This window comes from Clupea harengus, chromosome 2 (genome assembly GCF_900700415.2).
Source record: "Clupea harengus chromosome 2, Ch_v2.0.2, whole genome shotgun sequence".
Taxonomy (NCBI): Eukaryota; Metazoa; Chordata; class Actinopteri; order Clupeiformes; family Clupeidae; genus Clupea; species Clupea harengus.
The window spans coordinates 30734662-30758820 of NC_045153.1; the positions used below are offsets into that span (position 1 = coordinate 30734662).

A 24159-nucleotide genomic window follows, 5' to 3' on the forward strand; every position below is an offset into this window, starting at 1 on the left:
CTGTCTAAAATATACTGTATTTCACAGGGTCTCTCATAAATTAAAAAGCAGTGAGACCTGTAATAAGAATCCAACTGATAAAGAAAACATGGCCACAGTATATTCTAATATCAAAATAGAGTGATTTATTTCAGACATTGAATGTGACTTCATTTTCATCTTGGAAACAGATGCCCCTCCCCAAGACTGGGGTGAAGTATAGCCCTCACAGCACTTGTGTAGCTCCAGGTCTCTCAGCATGCCCAGTTGGCAACCAACCACAATTCCATTCTCAGTCTGACACAGACAATAACAGCTCTCGGCGAGGAATGAAATCAGAAACAGTGAACCATCAACCAATGTTGGTATGTTGTGAAAAAGAAAATGCCATAAAACAATGGTTTTCCTCTTTTGTTGGAAAAATGAAAACCTGACCCTTCTGTCTGAGAAAGTGCACTTCACATTTCTTCTTAATAAACTGCACTGAACCAAAAAGAGGGACCCAAAAAAAAAAAAAAAGTATGTGAAAAATGTGGCTTCTTAAGTCAAAAGATACAGCATCCTCCGTTGTCCAAAAATCAGAATCAAATACAGACAAACAAAATTAAAGCTAGACTCCTCACTGCATGCATTTAAGCAAGGTCAACTCTGGTCACAGCGGCTGTTCTTTCACCCTCCTTTTCATTTCTGTGTGTTGGGAGAAGGAACCCATCATAGCTCTCAGTGACCGTGGCCAAATGACCAAGACTAACCAATCACAGCTCTCAGTGGCCATGGTCAAATGACCAAGACTAACCAATCACAGCTCTCAGTGACCATGGTCAAATGACCAAGACTAACCAATCACAGCTCTCAGTGACCATGGTCAAATGACCAAGACTAACCAATCACAGCTACAGCAGGACTTTTGCTTGACTGCTCAGAGGCTGTTTATGGGCCAGGCCAGACTGTCCAGTGCGTGTGGCGTGTGGCGTGTGGCGTGTGGCGTGTGGCGTGTGGCAGAGGGACGGGCACAGATGGAGGGGCTCAGAGCGCAGGCCTCAGCAGCGGGGCACGGCTCTCACCAGGCTGTTGCTCTGCACCTCGCTGACGAGGCAGCATCGGGACCATGCCCCCCCCCCCCCCCATTATAAAAAAAAAAAAAAAAAAATCACTTTCCTGGTGCCTTTATCTGATTTAAAGATGCACGAAGCTCCCCAGGGTTACTACCTACCAAACTGTGACATCCTCACCCTCAGCATATGCAAGTACTTTAAGATGCCAAGACCAGAGCCAGCTGTATAGAGCTCAGGAGAGGGGGGGGGGAGAAACCCAAAAAGCGACACCAGAGTGGGGGTGGAGGTCCCTGCAGGCCTTAGTGAGACGGGGGTCCCATATGCAGACACCACATCAGATACCTCAGGTCTGACTGTCTGACTGACTGACTGCTATCCCCCCACACACACACACTCAGGTGATGTGATCATAGGAGAATGTGTCTGGTATGGAACTGAACTGAAAGGAATGGCATGTTAAACATGCTTCAGACGAATGTTAGCAAAGCAAGAACCCAAGAGAGGTAAACAAAGCAATGAGCTTCTGGAGCAGAACATTTGAGTGAACTGTACATAAGCATATATACACAGTATATAAATCTGTGTACTTCTCTATTATACATATGTTAACATTCATTACATTTACATCCAGAGGGGATAATGTACATTTATGAACCCCCCCCTCTCCTGGCTGTCCTCAGATGCCCATGGAGGTCTTATTCAAGGGAGTAAAACATGTTGATAAAAAAAACTTTAGCCTCAGCAGTTTAAACTCTTCAAAGATACTGTCAGAACTGAATACAGCACATTCTTAACATAGAGATTTCTTTTCCCTGACCTCCAAAACACAAATCCTGTAAATTCACAGAGTAGTATTCTGCCAGGCACACCCCACTCCGAGAGGAAGAACGCTTTTCAACAAGAGAAGGAAAACTAGAACATTTGTGTGAGAAGGCCAGTGCTGACGCTACCCCTCCAGCTCTTAAAGACAGTCAGAATAGTGCACACTTAGATGTACTGCCAGAGATATCTCCTTCTCCTTCTCCTCTGCCATCTCTCCAGCCCCAGCACAGTAAAGCACTGGCCAGCGCCGGCTCATCTCATCGCTCTCTTAACTCTAATCCCCTTGATGATCATTCTGACAGCAGTCCCAGTATCCCGGTCCAGAGCTGGATCTTTTCTCTTGAAGCTTTTCCCGCTCTGATTCAGCTAGACAGTGGATTAGATCCAGCCCAGTAGCAAGTGTCCTCTGAGCAGGGCTTCGCCACTCCCTCCCATCGGGGGCAGAAGTGGGTCTTGGCTGACGGTGGAGCGTCTGGTAGAGAGGCTTTGGGGGATGAAACCACTTGCCGTTACATCTTCTGGGGCAGCCACGCCATTTCTTTGTGTTTTTTTGTAGGATACAGGCATTCGTTTCTCTCATATTCTTCAAATGTTCTTTCCTCATCTGCCACTGCCCCTTTAGTCCTACTGGTTCTCCTGCCTCTGCCCAACCAGACCCTCAAGTCAGCCAATCAAATCCTCCGCTCAGAGAGGCGTTGTGCCGCAGATGTTCAGTGTCATCTTGTCCACTCGTGGGTCTACTTTCGAAGATCAAGAACACACACCTGTGTAAAGACAAGACAACCAAGGTCAAGAACACACACCTGTGTAAAGACAAGACAACCAAGACATTTCAGGCCTCACAAAAGGCAAAATACTCAAAACAATGTGAAGCAGTGGAGTTCACAAGAACATACACAAAAGGTATTATTATTATTATTATTAGGATTCCTCCGTCAGGAGGAAACCTATTGTTATTGTAGGTATTATTATTCTTGTACCATGGGAGTCAATGGCAGCCCCTAGAACCGTATGGTAACTTTTTCTGAAATTTGGCACACTCATTAAGGACAGTCCCTTCTTTACTCACACCAAGTTTCATGTCTCCCACTAGACCACACTAGCGCCACCAACGGGTCAAAGTTGGACTTTTGTTAACACACACAACTTTTGAACCGTTTGACCGATTTTCAAAAATGAGGTACCATTGGATTCCTTGGATCAAGACGAATTCGACGTTCAATGGCGCCAATTTTCGGTTGTATAGATTTTCTGTTATTCCCGGTTTTATCAAAAAACCTTTGAAAGCTTACTCCTCCTACAATTTTGGTGAAATCTTCTTCAAAATCACTAGAGAGGATCTTCAGACCAAGCCTCACAAAACTTAATCAACACAATTTTGATCCTCACAACCTTTTGTCCGGTACAGCCACTCAAATTCAAATTCACAGGAAGTAAAGTAATATCTAAGCAAATCTTTGAGATATTAAACTGAGCATCAGTGGTACAGGGGTAGAGAAGTCGTTCAGTATTCAGAAGGTTGTAAGTTCAATTCCCTGTCGAGGTGTCCTTTAGCAAGACACTTCTTTCTTTTCTTCTTTTCCTTCTTTTACTCTTCTTTCCAAATTGTGAAGAATATACATTTTCCCCTGGTTTCGCAATCTTTGGAGGAATCCGCATCGCTACTTGCAGCTATATTTATTATTATTATTATTATTATTATTATTAATAATAAACAACTGAACCGGAGAGACACTTACTGAGCCATCTGAAGCACTTGCTCCAACTTTGTCTCCTGTGCTGTTCCAGCAAACTTCAAAAATGCCTCCTGTCCCCCTGTAGCTGTGCACCAGCGCTCCGCTCTGGAAAGACAAAAGCACTCAGGTCAACGTGACGCAGCTCGCAGTGGGATGCAGTTACTCAGGTTGCCATGGTTTCTCTGAGGACCCGACCACTCACCGTGGTGTTCCAAATATGGACACATTTGTCAAAGGAGCCGCTGGCCAAGTAATTCCCATCTGGGCTGAAGGCCACGCTGTAGACAGGCTCCTGGTGTTTGGTGAGGGTGTGAATGCAGGCCCCCCTCTCTACATCCCACAGACGCACAGTAGAGTCAAACGACGCACTGCAAGGGCACAAAGAACGAGGACGAGTGTTAAAGGTTTGTGGTAAGAAGGGACATTATATATTTCACACAGCACACAACTAACTGAGTTTAGGAGCAGCAGATTTAAAAAAAAAAAAAAAAAAGGGTGTTAGCATATGATAGACTTGTGACTAAATGATAAAGGCATTTTTAGCCCTGGTGTTAATTGGAATATAAGTGTTAATTATGTGAGAATTTAAACAGCTTCTTCCATCAAACCGCCAACATGAGGTGAGCCAAATGTATTCTGGGCTCTTTTCCTCAGAAGGCTGAAATAACTGAAATAATGTTCAAAGGATATTGAATATATGATAACCAGCGAGCTTTCTAAGGGACAGAGAGAAGGAGTAATTATTCTTGAGGTTAGCAGAGTACCCTTGGGAGACCATTGGCTGCAATAACCGTCTCTACAGTGTGAGAATATCAAGTCTTGTCTGGGGCTTTTTTACTTCTCTCAAGTCTTTGACAATTCAGAGTCATGTGGCTATATATATATATATATATATTGAGTGATCACATGCTGAGAAAAGCATGGTGTTCTGTAAACTAGATCAAAGTGAGAGACTACCCTGGAGTGTCATTCTTTTATTTTTCTTCCTAAGCAGAGCTGAGCCTTTTCATGCCCTAACTAACCCCTCTTCTATATGGGATGCATCATATCTCATCTCATCACATCACCTGGCCAACATGATGTTGGAGTTGGGGCTGCCCGTGCCGGGTCCTGTGGGGCTCCATTTGATGGTGTAGATCTCCTTGCTGTGAGCTTGGAGGTCGTGAACACAGGAGTCCTGCTTCATACTCCAGATCTGAGAGATGAAGATAGATATACAGGTCAGAAAGATGATGGGTCAGATTGGGTCTTCCTTTGCAATTTCATATTGTCGTCCATTTTCAGGACCTTCTACATCTGTCTGTCTCACCTTCAAAGTCATGTCATCAGAGCAGGAGGCAAGCAGCATCCCTGATGGGTCCCATTTAATGGCATTCACTTCATTCTGAAACACAGACCAGCAAAGCATATGAAGACAGTATAGTGATGTTTTATCTTTACCCTTCCCTGGACTGCAGCGCAGAGGACGTGATGGAATTAGACTAATTGTACCTCCACATCAGGAAGAACAATGGGGCTCTGCTTACCGTGTGTCCCTGGAAGGTCTTCAGGGGCCGATCACTGCCCAGGCGGCACACATGGATGCACATGTCTGTGCTGCACGATGCAAATGTGGTGTTATTCTGCCAGTCCACATCCAGTGCTGGTGCTAGAGGATGGAAATAGTAAGGTTCATTAAATAAATGCCTTTAAAAAGAAAATGCCATTACTGTTCTAATGGCTGTCTGACACTGAGGGGTTGGAAATGGCTGCCGTGTCTGGTTGGCTGTGGTCCTCACCTGAGTGGAAAGGGAACTGTTGCTTAGCCTCGCCCGTGTGAGCGTCCCAGATGATTGTCGTCTGTAGGGCAATGGACATTTACATTTTGGGGTTTTTCTGCTTGTGGATGCAACTGAGGTACAACAATATGGCACAAAACTGAGGTGCTGCCATTTAGTTGGTGTGAAACAAATCCCTCAGAACATTTTATTTGAATTTGAATACACTTTTTGAGTTTTCTTATAATCCTCCAAAAATAAATGTCTGGAACTCATCCCAGACAAGATGTTGTACCTTATCGACTCCAGCACTGAGGATGCAGTTCCCCTTCTTGTTCCATTTCAGTGCAAAAATGGGCCCTTTGTGCTGCCCCAGGGTGCTGGCCAGGTTTCCTGTGGACAATTTGCATGATCCCTTCAGTGAAACTTCTGGCACTTACATACATTTCCAAGTGTCCTGTGCTTTGTTGTAAACAACTTCTGTTTTAAATAATACTCTGTACTACAATGCAATGCAATTGGCCCATCCAGGTAACTTCTCGAGTAATTTTGGGATGTGGGGTGTGACCTCCCGTATTGCAAAAGTTGGATAACGTTCGGCCTGGTCATGGCATGCAGTCAACTGCGCCAAGCAGGTTATCTTCGTGTTAAACTGGATGTTAACCTACATTAGCGCCACCTCTCCACCCACAATGTTGGACCCAAACGACATCTGCACAGTGTGAAAGGCTCATATTGTCATTCCGCAGAGCAAGGGAGTCAAAATCCTTCATCTCATCCTGATGATGATGATGATCTCTATGAAAGATATTAGTTCTCATCTGGGGGAAGTAAATGTCTTTGGCGGCTACTATGGCCAGATATCTCGAACAGACAAGTGTACCTTGCATTGCTTTCTATTGCCCCATTTCATCTGTGGTGCTGAACATCTGAGCAAGACTACTGTGTGCTGTGCACAGGTGGCAGGCAACTTGTTCTCACTAAACTGCTGGATGCATTTCGTGTGTTCCCACGCCATTTCAGCACTCTACAGATCACATTTGAACAGGTGATTCACGATATAAAAATACTTTTTTAATATGCATAAGCTAGCTACTATTTACAGAACACAGTTTTTTTCCCAGGGTTGCCGAGGGCGCTTGGTACGATCTACTGTACACATATCCCCACTAGAGCACAGCCAGAGGAGGCAAGCGCAAATCAATATTTCCAACAGAAAAAGATGACACGAGTCATCTTATGTATTCATATTTATTCATGAGCGTCCTCCCTTATCTAAAAATGTGAAGAAAAAAGTTATAGATGGTATAAACATATTGATTCAAAGGATAGTCAATGTATAAGCAATACCTTTGTCCTGTTCCAGTGTTTTTATGTCAACTTTGAGTTTTTTGTTTGTAGCATTTTCTTGTAGCAGTCCAGCTCAGCATATGCTAACAGAGGGCATGAGGGGCATATGCTGGTGGATCAGCTCAATAGTGTCCCTAAGACAGGCACGTCAACTTTGGCTTTTTTTTTTTAACTGGGCAGTCAAAAGAATTGGTTCATTATACCCTGTACATAAAGGGTGGACATTGAGCTGCCACCAAGGTCAGAACTGACTGCCCCCTACACCCCTCCATTGTGGGCGTCTGTGTTGTGTGCTCGTGTTCAATGGCAAACACAACTCCTTTGCCTGTGAAAAGTAGCAGGAGGTGGCGGCTCTCCTGCAGTTTTCACAAGCTCAGCCTTTTTGTCTGCTTGCTGTGAACACATGAATAGGCTATTATACATGTGGGCAACACACCTCACACTATTAATGCATAGCCTACCACTTAATATATTCTATTTAATCCTGACTTGTTGGAAGTGCGCTTTCAAGCGGGGTTGCAGCTGAAATGATCATTCGAATGGCGTTATCCTTAACACAATAGCATTCTATTCATGCAGGTAGCCCTCCAGCCTAGGGAGTGGACCAGACTTCATTAACGGGTCCATTTCAGACCTGTAGCCCATGTGTACACTATGACTACATGATCCGTGTTGTTTTCACACATTTAGCTTGACCAGTGCTTCCCTAAGTGTGGAGCGCTGACTTAGAGCAAGGGGCGGCGCGCTGAGGGTTAAAAACGTCACAAGGACCCTAAACGACCAACTACTGTAGCCTGGAACTAACCTATTTGGCGATGAGTTTGTAGTCTACTTTGGACTTCTATAATAATGTAAGCTGTTCAAATGCAAAAACAATGCATCAGAAAACAGTTGAAGGGCAATTGTTTAAAAAAAGGTTTTAAACAGGTAATATGCTATATGAGCCATTGGTCATAAACTTGACCTGCGTTGGCGAATGCGTCCCTTTTTTCCCCCAAACGTGCACAAACTCCAGTTAAGAGACGCAGAGTAAACTATTGTAGTACCGTTTAACACCAATTTAGGCAATCTGGGTTTGTCAACTCTGACTTCCCTTGATAACCCTGAGTTAACTCTGAGGAGGTTAACCGCCCTTCGTAGCACAGCCCTCTGATGTTCAACATACCATCGTTTCTCCAGATTCTTGCAAATCCATCATAGGATCCAGTTGCTAGCAGAGTTCCATCGCTCTAAGTAGAAGACAGAATTTGAAACAATTATATTTCCAGGGAAAGCATTTTGGGTATGAGCTCAATAATGATGTGGTGCAGGCTGTGTCAGATCAATGAGATCCCTCACAGCAGCTCCAGTCCACTCACATTCCAGTCCAGAGAGGTGACGTCCTTATTGCTGGGGACGTCTTGGCCTCCCTCTCGGATGCAGTGCCTGAGCACCAGTTGTGTGGAGCTGCTGTTGTTGTTCTCATTCAGGTTCCATATCCTCGCCGTGGAGTCTCCCGACCTACAGCCACAACAAGCCCAAATCAAGACAGCTCTGGCGAGAGCAAATGTGCTGCACTGTGTGTGTGTCTGTGTGTGTGTGTGTGTGTCTGTGTGTGTGTGTGTGTGTGTGTGTGTGTGTGTGTGTGTGTGTGTGTGTGTGTGTGTGTGTGTGTCAGCTTGTGAGTGGGAGGCCAGGGAGATCAAGAAATGAGCAGTCGCCAGATCAACTCCCAAACCCCCTCATTCATGCCGCTGAGGCAGCGTGACCCGGGCGTGTGACTCACCCAGAGGCTAGCAGGTCGCTAACGGGGTTCCAGGCACAGATGAACACCTCCGACTCGTGGCCCCTCAGCACGGTGGCCTTGTTGGCGGGGATCTCCACTTCCCCGTCGATGTCCATGGGCTCCAAGTGGTTATCTGCCAACAAACAGTCAGGCTTCATTTACCAGGGCTGAAGTGTGCAGTCTCTCTCCCCCCTCCCCACCCCGGCTGCCTGGAGAGCCAGATCAAACTCAACCCCCCCCCAGAAACATGTCATCTGAGATGAACTGCGTAAACACCGCTCTTGAATATTACATCAATCCCAAGGTTTGGAGTGTCCCTAAGCTGGCAACAGCAACTCTGCCCATTCTTTCCAACACCCTCACGTGGTGGGCACACAAGTGATGTGCTGAACTGACACCCGCTCGCCGTCTCACGCTCTGACATTCACACAACATAGCCTAGAATCAGTGCAACCTGAGCAGACTGCCTCCTTACTGCTCGTGGCCAAGGCCATCAAGGTGACCAACAGACATCTCACATTCCCACCACCCTTTTAAAAGGCATTGTGTCTACTGACACTGAAAAGCACACAGCTCCTTCCAGTGGCCCTGCCCAGCAGCACAGAAGCGATAGACATGTTCCTTACTCAAGTTGTGGGTGCCGTTCTCATCACCATTGACAGTCTCTCCGTTTTCTGGCGGTTTCTGCTGGCTGCTGCCGCTGGTCATTGCTACGGGTCCGGCCGCCTGCTGCTGCTGCTGCTGCTGCTGCTGCTGTTGTTGGTGTTGCTGCTGCTGTTGTTGGTGTTGTTGGTGCTGTTGGTGCTGCTGGTGGTGATGCTGCTGGGCCTCCAGCTTCTCCCTGAAGGCCTGCTGCCGTGTCTGCACCGCGTCCGGCATCACCGCGTCAATGAGCGACAGCGACTCAATCGGCCGCCCGTCAAAGACGGTGCCATCCTGCGGAAACAGAATCCAAACGTGTGATCAAAATGACTCAATCAACTACAACATACTATTAACATTAAATACATAACCTCTGACAACATACAATGAAAACTGACTTAACTTCATTTTGTATTAGATCATTTTATTCATTTTTAGTATTCCTGCAAGTCTTTATCTTAAAATGTAAAAATGACTTATTTTTATGATTTCATAATTGTATTTATCATTATTAATCAAGTATAATAATAATAATAATTACATTTTATATAGCGCTTTTCTAGGTACTCAAAGACGCTTTACATAGAGCGAAGACAATTATTATTATTTTTTTTTTAAAGGTATCCACTGCAAGTGTTCATACAAGCAGGCTGAGACCTCTTTTTAACAATCATAACGTAACAAATTGACATCAATTCCTAGAAATCTCATCCCAGAATGGAGAGCATCAGTCGTAGACTTAAAGGGCTGCGTGCGTGCGGTCGGTCCTCACCTCGTTGATGCTGATCTCCGCCTCCACATACTGGAGGCCTTTCTGCAGGATGGAGATGAGGGCAGCAGGAGGCACTAGTGTTCCATTGATGTTGGACTGGCTGATGTGGCTCTCGATGCCAAAGGTGAACGCTGAGTGGGAGAAACCTGTGGCCAACCCACAACAGAACACACACACACACACACACACACACACACACACACACACACACACACACACACACACACACGACGCGTGTTAGCACACATATGCAGGGGAGTCTACTATACTCAGGGACATGAGTAGTGTTCCAAGTCTGTGCTAAATGAGGGACGTGAATACTATGGATCAGGCTGTATGTAGGCTCTATGGTCTGCATCACCCGCTCACAACACAGCAGTCAGATTACAGAGGTCACCCGTGCTATTGTTGTGTTCGCTGTGGTGAGAGTAGTCGAGCTATTAAAGACAAACTCAAAAGCCTATTTCTGCAACCCATAACCAAGGTGGTGGTGGCAGGCTGAAATGCTGAGCAAGCATTTCTCTCTCTCTATTTCTCTCTTTCTCTCTCTCTTTCTCTCTCTCTCTCTTTCTCTCTTTCCCTCCCTCTGGTGACTGATCTCAAAGAGTCATAACAAAGGAGCAATAAAAAGCCAGGCGGCACGGCCTAAATAATGCATGCGCTCATCTCATTGAAAAATGGGTTAACATGGAAGGCAGGTTCACGCCTGTTCATATCAGGAAATGTGATCTGCAGACTGCAGAGACTGATACGTGTACAGAGTTGAGCAAGTGCCCTGCTCAGTGGACCGTTGCCTTGGGTTTCCACTTATCAATGCAATCCAATGCCTAGAAGTGTGTGAACATTAACGAAGCACAGCTATCGATATGCACTACTTTCCTATACGCTTTTTCTGAACAGAGAATATGGTGGATTGGCACATTTGTTAAGTACAAGTTCAATATATACATCATATACCTAGACTGAAACATGTTATTTCTTGCTCCACTGAACATATACACAAATAAGAGTGACTCAACCTGAAAATGGCAGACTGAAGAAATCTTTTACATTTTTTACATGTTTTGTGTAAAGCAGCATTTCAACATAACAGGGTGTGAAGACAATTGTGCAACACTGCCACGAGAACGGCTCCGAACATCAGTAATATGAAATGAAACACAACACATGTTCATGGCTAAGACAGATGTCACCATCATAGGGCTTTACTTTTTGGGGCAACTATGCGCCAGCTTAAGCCGGCATTCTAAAAACAACTCTTATTAGGCCACTCGATGTAATGTCAGACAATTTAGCCATGATTTCCAGTTGGATTACAAATGTATGTTTGAAGTGATCTAGCTTGCAGTAAGATCAGTGGCCATTAGCGAAGGTGCTACAGAGCTACTGAGCTTAGCTAAACATTGCCATTTTCTTAAAAGGAAAATATTACAAATGAAACACTGATATTTCACACACAGCTTACCCGATTCCTGTAAATATCTGTAGACCAAAAAGTTGACTTCATCGCTTGTTATACTCATCTTAAGCAACCTCAAGGACCGGCCCACTCTGAAACAAGATAAAAAAGGGGAAAAACACTCACTCAAACAATATAGCACAATCAAGTCAATCAGCACTACATTATTGACTTTACCTTCACAAACATACTTTGTTTTGGGTAGGGTAATAGCTGGGTAATCATTCCATCACGTCATAAAAGATTTGAAGATGCCCCTTCCACCCCCCCACCCATCAGCAGGACAGCAACAATCCAACAACAGTGTCCACTTGACTTCAAGGCCAGCGCTGTTGTTTCCAATTATGGCAGTAAATTGCCACTTGAAGACACGCTTACCCTCACTGTTTTACAGTGGTCACTCTCACTAGCACAGAAATGACACCAAATACTAAAAGACACCTCTTGAGCTAGTGGTGTATTTATCATTTATGATAAATAATAAATTCAGAAAATTGAGACCTGGTGAATCGAGACTTCTAAACACAGTCCTGCATGCATGATGTGATGATGAGGGTGCAGAAAGCAGAGAAAATGACCAAAAAAAATGGTTAACGGAATAGTCGCGTTTCTACAGCCGATACCACAACATACGTCCAGACCAGAATTATCGCCTCTGTGGGATTTTGGTGATTTCCGGTCTAGTGTTACTTCAACAGCTTTTAGCAAACGTGGGGGAAAATAGACTGTGCCTGATTGTGTAGGACATAGACCATCCTTGTCATTTAATGCCATTATAATGTAGTCTCAAAAAGATTTTTTTAAATTTTTTTTTTACATACTGCTAGTTGAAATTATAAAGACTGTATTTACACTTCACATATAGTGGAGGCAGGGTAGGAAATTTACATATTTTTTGGGGGGCAATTTTTGCCCCCACTTACTGAAATCCAGGGGCATTTTACACAAAATTGGGGGCACTTTTAGAAACTTGTGAAATAACATTTAACCTTTGTTCAAAATTATAAACACACTTATTTAGGCTTACAGTATATGAGCAATTGTCATCAAATGGCAATAATAAGACTTAGGCAGTAGTCTACAAATTCAAAGTGTTTTCTTAGATTTTTTGAACAAAAACCAAACAGAAAACATAAATCAGACAATCATATTCAATTTTATTCTTATTTCTTTGTGGTTATTGATTGTTATTATTACATTTTTTAAACAACTATTAACAATAGTTTTTTCTTATGGATTTTTGTGTTACCTTTAATCATGTTGTACCTACCATAGTAGGCCTACAGGAAATACATATAGGACTGGTTAGCTAGCTTGCTTGCAAGCAAGCCTTTGTAGCTAATGCACTATCAGAGCTAGCTAACGTTAGCTAACTATCATTAAACTAGCTAAACCGAACTAAATAATTTCTAAAATTATTATTACTAGTTATCATTCACCGTAGGCGATGGTGTGTTGCTTGGCGCCTGGTGACGAAAGGCCATGTATTTCTGTATGTGTTCGCTCCCCTTGATTAAGTCAGCAGAATAATTCGCCTGTGCTGGATTTACAACGACTTTGGCCACAAGTCCGACATGCCTTAAAAAAAATGTGGCTCTTTTTTTCGTCGTCGTCATCCTCCACCCCAAGCCAATCTAGCTTCCAATTTTCGACGGTCGCTGGGTGTGTGAATTTTATCTTTTAGAACCTGAGATGGTGACAGAGACTGTGTTTGCTCATCCTCATTTCTCCTCACTCTCGCAGTCACAGGTCTGATTAAGAAGCGCTCCAAATATTTTTAGTTAGAATGTTCGGTTCTTCACGCAACAATCAGTCAAGGCGAAAATCAAAACATTGAATGGCAACTGGACCGGGTCATAGGCTACGATGTTTTTGACAAGTTCATTCAATTATTATTACAGAAAATTATGGGGGCATTTTTCGCCCCTCTCCTAGTCATATCAGGGGCAAAATTATATTTCTTAGGGGCAGTTTTGCCCTTTGCCCTCGTGTATTTCCGACGCTGAGTGGAGGATTGACTGTAGGGGAAGTATGCAGAAAATACATTTTTATTTGGTTGAACTATTCAAGAGTAAGAACATACAAGATAGTATTGTGTAATGAGTTGTCTTTTCAAAACTGTCTTTTGCCATTGACATGAATGGTGCACTGCTGTAGTGAAGAGTCAGGACTAGCCTACTGCACAGCCCTATGCTGCACTAACCTCATTTTCAGAATGATTCATTTCTTTAAACCCTCCAAAAAAAAGCTATTTTAAGACTCAGGCTTTCTGTTCAACTGACATGAAACTTTCAATCCAGGGCACACCAGTGTCATCTCAGCACTTCCTAACCATTCCAGCAGCCAAGGGTCAGGGCGGCAAGCAGCAAGAGGGTACACCTCAGGTTTCACACCACACATACTTTCACAAGGCACACCAGAGTTCCCATGCAGTAGCATAGCAACCAGGAGAGAACCCACAAAACAGACAAGAAGCTATGCTGTCCCAATTACCACTGGGCATCCTGCCAGCAGGCTTCAACATACCCGGCTTCCATATGAATAATTCACCCTTAAACCTTGGGATATTCTTTCAGACGGACTTACACTTTATTGCAGAATACCAGACATTCTCAAGAGCTTAAGAACAGCCCAGCACTGCCATTACATTTCGATTAAGATGGAGGCCAAGGGCAGAAATGCTGATGATCATACGCGTTTCACTTTCAGGTTTTTAGGACAGGAACTGGATCAAGGATTGCTTCACATCCTTCCATCTCAATGTTTAAATATTAGCCCATTTGCATGAATCCCACATCATACTAATAGACACAGATAAACATGCCAAAATAAAACACACACAACTCTACATAATTACAATAACAAGTCTGGAGTACTCATGTGTCCCAGGGGGCCAGGGGGAAACTTGATCCCGTTCATTGTACTCTTCTGGTATGACAAATATCTTGGATGAAATGTCAACACACTTCAATTATCAGTGTTTATAATGCAAGTACAGTGGACACAGGGACAATATCATTTTATCCGATCACTTTGGATCAGTTTTCCTTACCTATTACATATACCTGTTTTCAAACTTTATACAGTTTGACCATGTTTAATTATGAAGAGACCTCCTTACAAACTGGGCTTCCCAGCACACAGCAGTTGTCTTCACATTGCCTGGGTGGTCTGAAGGAGGCCCTCTCTCGTTCTGCTGCTCCCTCTGCTTAATTACCACACAAGACGGGTCTGGGAGGCAGGTTATCTGCACCAACCTGGAGGCTGCAGTCACGATGGCTGCCACCAGTCCAACCCCGACAAAACAACTGCTAACATAATTAGCCAGCCAGCGGCCTGAAGGGAACCGCGTCCCAGCGGAGGTGACTACCCTGCTAATCCATGTATCAGATGGGCTTTTGACTGCAACATCAATTACTCCAATCCCATAGCATTCAGGTTGCCTCCAAGAAAACACTGCCTCTTGTTGGACACACTAAGAGGATTTACCAAAATGATGTGCAAGTAATTAAGATTACAAATCAGGTCTGTTTCATGATTGCATGATGATCCCTTGGGTTAGGATGCATCATATTACATAGACTAGCATTACAATCATTGATCAGCACAAGCTAATACTGAAAGATCTGGCCAATCAGATCTGACACAGTAACGTAACTGCAATTTAAAAACTCAATTGTTTCACACTGACAATGTCTGCTTTACCATCAAACTTCCCTCAATAGGCATAATTAACATGTTTACTACATAATAGCAATTTGCTTGTCCAAATAGGGTTTGCTTGTCCAAACAGGGCACTAATCAAAGCCATTTAGCAGTGCTCCCACCGTTGGGTAACACACGTAATGTCTGCCTTGAGGTTCTGGAGCACTTACTCCAGGTTGTAAATGAATGTTCATTTACCATTGGCCTGAAACACCTGCCCACGTCGTTATCTCCTCAACTGGACAACCACCCCGTCATTAGGAACAATGGGTCCGGCCCTACTGCTTTAAATGACCAAACAAAACAAAGGTAAGCACTGCATAAAAGCAAAATGGCCCCAAAGGCCTCTGGTTACTTCACAACCCCCATCGACAAATGGCTTACAATCACCTTCTAGGTGGCAATGTAGAAAGTTGGATGGTGTTCAAATATTTCAGTTCACACTTTGTAGCCACTACTGAACACTTAACAACTTTCTAAATCTTTTTCGAATCACCAGACTAGCCATTATATGCAGTCGTACAATGAGTCTTCCTTAAAATCAGACATGCAACTAGACTGTTTTCAGAGATGAGTACCTCTTCAATGTTTTCATCAGCTGCAGAGGAGGGCTTCAAGCAGATGGGTCTCCCCTCTGAGCTGGGATCTGCACAAGAGCTGCTCAAGAGGGAGTCTTTCCTTGCCACTGTCGCCTTAAGCTTGCTCTTCTAAGGTTCAAGTCTAGAGCTCTGGAAGGCGTGTTGAGATATAAATTAATACAATTGAAAATGTAATTTAATTTTAAAATAGGACAACATGCACTCCTTCTGAAAACTGAGTAGGTATATTTTAAGGTTGTTGAAAATACTGATGTATTAGTATCAGACTTCACTTGGGCAGAACCATCATGCTCTGAAGAAAGTGTTGAAGAAAGCTCTTCAAACTGAGCCTGCCAAGAATACCACAGGGATTCCTGTTCTGTAACCACTGTGTACTATATGTTTAACATATACAAATGAGAAGCTACATTAGTAGACCTATACAGGTTTAAAAGGCCAATTTCATTCATACGGAAGCAAAAAAGGCCATACAAGTTGTACTGTATGTAGATCACCTCTCTATTCTCTGGTGGTTTCTGCTGATTACTCAGTCAATGACAAACACCGTGACTCCTAGCTTTTGTGAAAGGGTCTGGTTAGCGTGTCCTCATGACATGCACTGCCAATTAAAAAAAAAAGAAAAGAGTCATCAAATGTAACCTACTTCCTGACCTGGACTTGTGTAATGTGCCTTTAGCTGGAACTTGTTCACACGACAAATTGAATGATTTGGATGTTAAAAGGGTCACTGGTTTCCCATACCGTGTGTCTTAATACATTTATATTCAACTATTCTAGTGCCGCATACACTGCCATCACCCACTTTCCAAACCCTGAGGGCAACACAGAGGGAACATATTTCTTCCGAAAGGTAGCAGTCACATGTTTATCTTCATATGTGTCACTTCAAGAGAGCAAACATTAAGACATCATGCTACCCTGAGACTGAACAGAAAGGACAATCCAAAGCCAAACCATAACAAATACAATACCGCAAAATCTATTTCTTAATACCCTCTATTTGTATCTGTTCATCAGCTCTGTATTGTTAAGATCTTGTGCATTTACAAATCATCTTAAGCAGTACCGCAATTCACAACATCAAAAATTGCATTGCTAACTCCCAGTGCAAACAGCCACTTCAAAAGGAGCATTACTAATGCAGTGCTCCGAATCAGATATTAATATCACTGTACACCCTGAGGACAGAGAAGCCTGCATTCAGGAGCAGCTGCACCGATAAGGTCATGGAAGTATGTGAAAAAAAGAGAGGAAATCTCACACTCTAAGGCTCAATTCTGCTGGCTAATCTGCTCTAAAAATAGACCCAGATGGTTCGTAGTGTGCGACTCAAGGACAAGCCAGCATTGCTTTTACCCAAATCTATTTCAACAATAGCATGCTTTAAAACAACAGAGTAGGACGAGCTTAACATAGCTTCCCTATGCAGGCAATCATGATTAACCAGATGCATTTACAATTTGACAAAGAATCTACAGAAATAAATGATCTAAAAATGATGCGTGTTCCTACAGTCATCTCCATACAGGATATCAAAATCACACGGCATAATTATGGTAATTGCAGTGATATGGGGGGATAAAGGGAGAGGAAGCTCAATAAAATGCAAATGATCAAAGGCTGTGTGCACAAATCCGAAGACAGATTCAGAGTAACGGAGCTGACAGAAACTGTAAGGGGTGTGTGGTTTTAACGCGACTGATGTCGGAACGCAGGACACTACAAAAAGACATAAAAATAGAGGCAGGAGGAGAAATCAGTGTGTGCATGTCTGTGTCAGAGCGAGAGAGAGACAGAGAGAGAGAGACAGAGAGAGAAAGAAAGAAAGAAAGAGAGAGGCCCACTCTGCCTTGACATGCTAAAAGCCCCATTTTTGCATGAGCAGTCACCTCCTGACAGATGTGCAAACAGGACCTGGAAACAGCAGCCATTTTCTCTTGAACTGCTCTGCTAACTCAAACCCACCTTTGAAGCCTCTGGATGGAGCGCAGTCTCACGCGCTGGGGGGAGGGGAGAGGAGAGCCAGGATGACTACTGAGCCTACAAAACAGATAGCCACCACGGCCATTTCTTGCCGTCTTCGCCCTGTCACTGGATGGATGGCTGACCTGGCCTCCACAATCCCAGACAGACAGCCACAAGGAACAGTGGGCTGGGGGGGGATGGGCGACTGATGTGGGGGGAGGGGCAGGGGGGAATGGGGGATTCCCAGTCTCTCAAGGAATCACTTCTTTCTCTGCAGATGGGGGACCCACGTCAAAAGAACTGACCTTTACTGCTGCACAGGATTGGATGGCCTTTTTGCCTTCGTCTTAAAAGAACCAATTGGTACAAAGCAGATGAGACAAGCTAACAGTGGAAGACACAAATACAGCACACATTTGGCCATTTAAAAAAAATATTTATGACTACCTTTCTGAATTAAGAAATGAGTTCATTACTACTGAGAAAGGAACAATTTTGCAGTAAGACACTGAATGCTCTGAGCAGACCCAACTCAATGAGAGCCTCCACTGTGAAGTCAAAGAGGCTGTTCCAGAGGTGCGGAGGCACGGAGGAGATTTAGCAGTCTTGGGACGACGCTGCCCTACTCTACTCCAAGTGATTGCTCAACTGACCTTTATAGCTTTGTTCAGCCACTTTTGATTACGTCTCCCTCCCTCAGAAACCCAAACACCTGCCATTGCACTACAGGTGTGAATTGATTCAATGGTGCATTTGTGAAAGGCCTGTTAAGACCGGCTGGTGTCAACCTTTCTCAATTTACCAGGAGTGCATTTCGTAACTCCAGTTATGTCTCACTGCAGATATCTGGACCTACATGGCATACTAAAAAGATGTTTAGAGGGATTCAAATTATACCTTGTCTCCTAACTACACACCGTATTTCAAAAGAAAAACAAAAGGCTTATGTTTTATGTATGCAACCAAGTCAGCGGTGATGTTTTTATCATCTTATGTGATATCCATGCTAAGTCAAACTGACTGTATCGTTACCGGGCTAATTTTACAGATGCACTGTCATAATGAAGATAATGGACATTGCCCAATGACCATATCATGGCAAGTTGCACATTGGTAAAAAGATCACTTCAAATAAGCTTTATTAAAAAAAACGGTCACAAAAGATAATAGAATTATTTTTCGATGACTCGTCGGCACAATAACTCTCAGGCATCCAAAGAAATGCATTATTGCACAACTAAGGCAGGTATGAATTAATATTTTTTTAAGTCTAAATACAAACAGTTATGACCCACTGGTTTAGGCAGCAAAATCTATTGAAAACATTTAATAGATTTATCACTATAACTTGATCATTTAATCAAACCTGATGGCCAATGATATGCTTCAGTCTTTACTATCCTTCAGGTTGTTTGGCAGGAGAAAGGCCACTAAAGGCAACAGTGTATTTTTCAAAGGCTACTGCAACCCGCTATGTAAGGTTCTTGGTTAGCAGCTCTCTAAGAATGATCATTTTCTCTTGTTAACCTACATACTATATTCAAATGATGACCAACATTTGGATTTGTTTTATCAGAACAGTGATTCAAATTGAAACTGAGATTTTTTTTTTCCTCTTCTTTTTAAAGGCCAATAAGTAACTCCTCTGTTGCCATAGTGATGTGAAAGACTGTGCATCTCTTGTCAACAGCTGTGAGTGCCACCCAGAAGCACCTCCCCATCCACTCTATTCAGACACTCCTAGCTCTGCTCTGCCCCCTGCTCCCTCTGACATGAAGGTCAGGCAGGGAGAAATAGGAAGAGGCCAAAGAAATGTTAATCAGCATTTTTAGTCCTTCCAGGCCAGGCAGCCACGCACCACGTGTTCAAAAGACACAGTTTCACAACACTATCACAGGTACATGTCAGTGTCAGTTTTATCATATATGACCACATCCGCATTTTAGGATGCAACTAGCTACAGCGGCTTCACTCGAAACAATGCACAGTAGTAGTACAGACTTCACCCCAGGCCAGGGTCCAAGAGGCCGGGTATGCCAGAGGCTACTGTAAAATACATTTCATCATCATATTTAAATGTCCATCTCAAATTAAAGATGAGTGTAAATTCTGTCAACATCTACTCTTATCTGCAGTGAACAAAGCCATGGATAAAAAAAAATAAACCAAATGTCTGCACCGTTCATTTGTGTACCTCCACAATCGCCTGTGCAAAACGTATTTGTATAGATTTTCCTGACATTTCAATGAGACTTCTATAATACAATCCAACTACTTACAGACTAGATGCTACAAGGGGGGATTGACAGTATACACAGAGATATAATGAAGCAAATGATATGATCCACTCCTAATTCACTACAACTACACAGATCAGCATGCAACCCGAATGTTGTCATGAAATGGATATGGTGTCTGATTATAAACAAAGAAGCATGCAACCCAACCTCTTCATTGGAAGGGTAGGCGATGTATGGGAAGACGACTTCATAGTAAAGGCGTTTTCCTATATGCAAAAGCCTCCCTGCAGGTTTGAATGCAACCGCTTGACGACTATTATAGCAAAAATATTTGTCATTCTAAACTGTACATCTGAGAAAACAGCTGCAGTGGTCACTGTACCACAATCTGTGCAAGTAGTATCACTTCATGTTAAAACACAACAATGCTGTTTCTCCATAACTTGAAGGGACCCAATATGGATCAGCCACCACCCTAAGATGAGACATCAGAGAGTGGAACGCTAATTAGTAGATCGGCAATGTCTGTGCTTTAGTACGGCTTCTAGATTTGGACAGCTTCAAGTCATTCAGTCCTTTCCTACAACGCCAGACCTCTTTGCTGTAATGTCTAATGGCTTACATCATTCTGATACTACACAATCGGGTTCTTCTCGACTAAGATGATTTAGTTATATAGCGGGATGTCTGGAATAGATAGTTTTACTCATGAGTCTTTTTTATCTATAGATATGCGCTTTCTCAGACCAGTGCTTTTCAGAGAAGGATTGCTTTTTTGCTGGCAGACTGCGATCAGAAAGTAGATTCCTTAACAATATCAGCTGGTTTCTCATTTGCCCATCATTGATGATGTTAAGGCACCGACGAGTTCAAAATACAGTCAGATCAAAATAAGCAGGATCTCTCAGAAAAAACCTTACACATACAAGTATGTGAAACCAAAGAATGTAAATGTGAAAGGCTCATAGTGAAATGTGTGTTATTTCTGAACTGATGGTTTGTCTGCCAGTTGGCTGATGGCCCATGTGAACTGTAAGTTGTTGAGAAAAAGTCATAGACCAGACAAATATTTAAAAAGCAAAACATCGTTTGGTTGCCACCGATTTTGAACGCTGTGAGAACCTGTGAGTGCAGATAATGAAAGAACACAACTCAACCCAACAAAAACAGCCAGACCTGGGAACAAACCCGCTGAGCAAGGGCTTTAGGCTACCAGGGAGAACCAAGAGCAGAGCATTCAAAGATATATGACAAACTTCCCATGTATATTCTCAAGGAAAGTATGAAGATTCAAGTGGAAAATGATGTGTTATAGCAACACAAAATGAAAGGCACAAGCAGAAAACTGTATCAAGAGTTGAATACAGTAACCCTGCATTACATATACTGCTTATGTCCAAGATATGTTCTAGTCACCACAGTTTGGCTTTGGTGAACACACACAAGCTTGCATAAGAGTACTAGCCTACAAACTATGTCCAGCAAAACTGACCTCAGTTGGGCAGTACATTTAAACAATCTCAGGGTCCGAACAGGGAAGGAGCATATTACCTCAACCCGAACCCACAAATGACAGAGACATATACCAGTATGGCCCCATGCAAGATCCGTCAGTTTGGTGAATGGAACAAACATTAAAGGCATAATCTTAACAAAACATGTATTTAAGGGATTCCACCAACACAAGCACTCCTTTTTTTTGGTGCCTTAAACATTTCTAATATGAAGTCAAATAAGTTAGTTGGCACCCATGCAGTTGGTTCAACAGGTGATGAAAATGTGACCATACAGACTTAAGGACCATGTGCTCAGCACTAGCCTGGGCCTCATGAGCCCACTGGAAATGCATGGGTGCACTCTCACAAAACACTAACTCCTACACTTCACTGCTTGGTATCCTCTACATTGCATACCATAGTATGTGTGTGTAAAGCAGTGTAGGATAAAGTAGGCTAACAAAGGAGTTTCCCACACTTTAGCTACACAACACAGGCATTTAAACAGATTACTTGGTAAAACCAACATACAAAACACAATGAATGAAAGCAATAAGAGTGGTCTACTCGGTATGGGTGACTATTGATCCACTACATTTACTCCGTTGTCGGGTAAAAATGTAGGCCATCAATGCAATGTCAAGGAAGCCAGCTACTAGAAGAAGCAGTATCTGCTGTATTTCAATGTTGCTGATCCCTCCCCTCCCCCACTCATGCGCTTCCGAACTATATTCATGGACCTTTTGCTTATAAACTTGCCCTTTTACATCGTTTATATACGGGCAGTTCACTGAAAATCTATCCATACAGATTATTATAAGAATACACCAAGGAACAAAGCACAGACTGCCATAAGTAACATTATTGCAGGGGGAGCACAAGCTTTGTTTCTTCATTATTCGACGTCCGAAAAACAGCCACATACATTCGGGCTACATTCAAAAGTATGGAGAATATTAGAAAATGTGTAGCTCGTATGTCACACCAATAAAGTAACCCAACGTTACTCACTTCAAAGCTCCCTGGAGTGTTCAAGATAATGTATAGACCAAACACTTTGATTACACGTCTATGATTGAAAACTTCTTAAAACACCAAAAAGGGGAGAAAGAGCTTCTTACCTTCCAAAGAGCGAGTGAGCTCGTGGTACTCACGCCACCTCTTTCACTTCCACAGGGAAAGACTAACTTCAGTGCGCAAACGGCGACTTTCCACCCATTTTCGTCTGATTATTCAAACTGTGACAACCGGGTTTCTCCCGTGCTGCTCTCCGTTGCTGGAAGAGTCAAATAATCGGGAATTTAGAAATGCTGGTCAGTTACGATATTGTACCAGCAAAGTGTGGCTGTGTGGGCAAATGAAATGAGTGGAGTTTTCGATGTTTCTGAGAATGGAGCTGTAAGACAGCGGCTACACTCTGAGAGTGAGCGGGAGAGAGGGTGGGTGGGGGGTGGGGGCGTCAGTGACCTACAATGGAAAAATCAGCACCTGACCTTAAACCTGCTTATTTACAATGTCTAGGCCTAAAACTCTTATTACAAATCGACATAAAGATGTGGCATTCTAGTACTTGAGACAACGACACAAATTACGCGAGCTTCCTTTGATCTGTTCACATACTTCTTTGTTCTTCTGAGGCATTGTCTCGGCACTTAATAGATTGTGATGAATCTGATACTGTAACCAGGGACATTAGCCAAAGGCAAACAAAAACATAACATTTACACTTCCACGTTACATTACATAACAGCTATTTGTAAACTAGACTATTGTTCACTGCTGATTTATCTAACCAATTGAAGCCTGTTTAGAAAGAACTGGGATCACATTTTGCAAGGATGCATTAGTGATACATTGGTGTGAAACATGAGCCTATAGCTAGAGACTAGAACACTTTTCATCAGAAATGTAATTGTTAATAGGGTGCCATCACATAGGCCTACCTATAATTAATTAGCCAACAGTAGCATGCGTCTGCATATTAAATAAAGTCAAACTATCTACAAAGCCAATATTCATTCATTAACCAGTGCAGAGAGGAAAATCTACTGTAACATCTATCTAGCCTATGAGTAGATTCCCATCCCCCACGACTGCTTTTTTCCGCCTGCCTGGTCACATACTTGCTGATTAATTCTCCTTTCGCCTTGCTCAGTCATTCAGATTTGGAAAGTAAATAACAAGTTGACATCATTACAGCTCTGCATTAGTGTGACACATTCCTCTGGGTGCCGTAAATAGTGTAATATCTGCGCAAACTTTACCCAATTTCACACATTATGTAATTTCAATGAAGAGCAACAGTAGGCTACCAATATCGTATTTCTGAATTGTTTAGATGCAGTTCATATGACCATGCAAAGAGCCCAACAACTTAAAATGTTAAGATTCATGGTTGAGTTATATAGTCTGACAATCATGTATCTCTTTAATTTTCACTACATATTTAAGATACACGAGAGGGGTTGTAGCTGTATACTTAAAGCTCTCAGGAACTACTACATAATGAATAAAACCCGACGTGATCATTGTTTTGTGTAACTGAATACCACTATTAGCGCCATGTGTGCATTACATTGTGCCGTAAACTGAGCAAAACAAATAAAATCTGCCAGACAAAATGTAGTCATTTAATCACGATAAAGACTATCACTTAAATCTGGTGTCATGTGGTACACTGCAAATACAAACACATGGTCATGATTTTCATAGCAACTTTTGTATGTTCAGCTATTAACATGACTGTGGTAAAACCTCTTCCTGCCATGAAGCTAGTGTTGACCTCCTAACAAAGAACAGGTTCAATCTGCTCCCCCT

At 42.9% G+C, this 24159-nt stretch overlaps 1 protein-coding gene across 3 annotated transcripts; it reads right to left on the minus strand.

Moving 5' to 3' along the window:
- Positions 1-102: 102 nt before the first annotated feature.
- Positions 103-23565, minus strand: tbl1x (transducin beta like 1 X-linked). Of its 3 annotated transcripts, XM_031560686.2 has the most exons (17): positions 23466-23565; positions 22464-22618; positions 15621-15770; positions 11344-11429; positions 9879-10024; positions 9091-9400; positions 8465-8597; positions 8058-8199; positions 7865-7928; positions 5645-5742; positions 5371-5431; positions 5119-5240; positions 4902-4976; positions 4660-4787; positions 3795-3960; positions 3596-3697; positions 103-2620 (listed from the first exon to the last, which is right to left on the minus strand). In XM_031560686.2, the coding sequence occupies exons 3-17, from the start codon at positions 15635-15637 to the stop codon at positions 2594-2596; spliced, it is 1677 nt and encodes a 558-aa protein (XP_031416546.1). In that variant the 5' UTR covers positions 15638-15770; positions 22464-22618; positions 23466-23565; the 3' UTR covers positions 103-2593. The 3 variants fall into 3 exon arrangements, with proteins under 3 accessions (XP_031416546.1, XP_042558815.1, XP_012680538.2); XM_042702881.1 differs by lacking the exon at positions 23466-23565 and having other exon boundaries at positions 22464-22788; XM_012825084.3 differs by lacking the exons at positions 15621-15770; positions 23466-23565 and having other exon boundaries at positions 22464-22787.
- Positions 23566-24159: the final 594 nt, after the last annotated feature.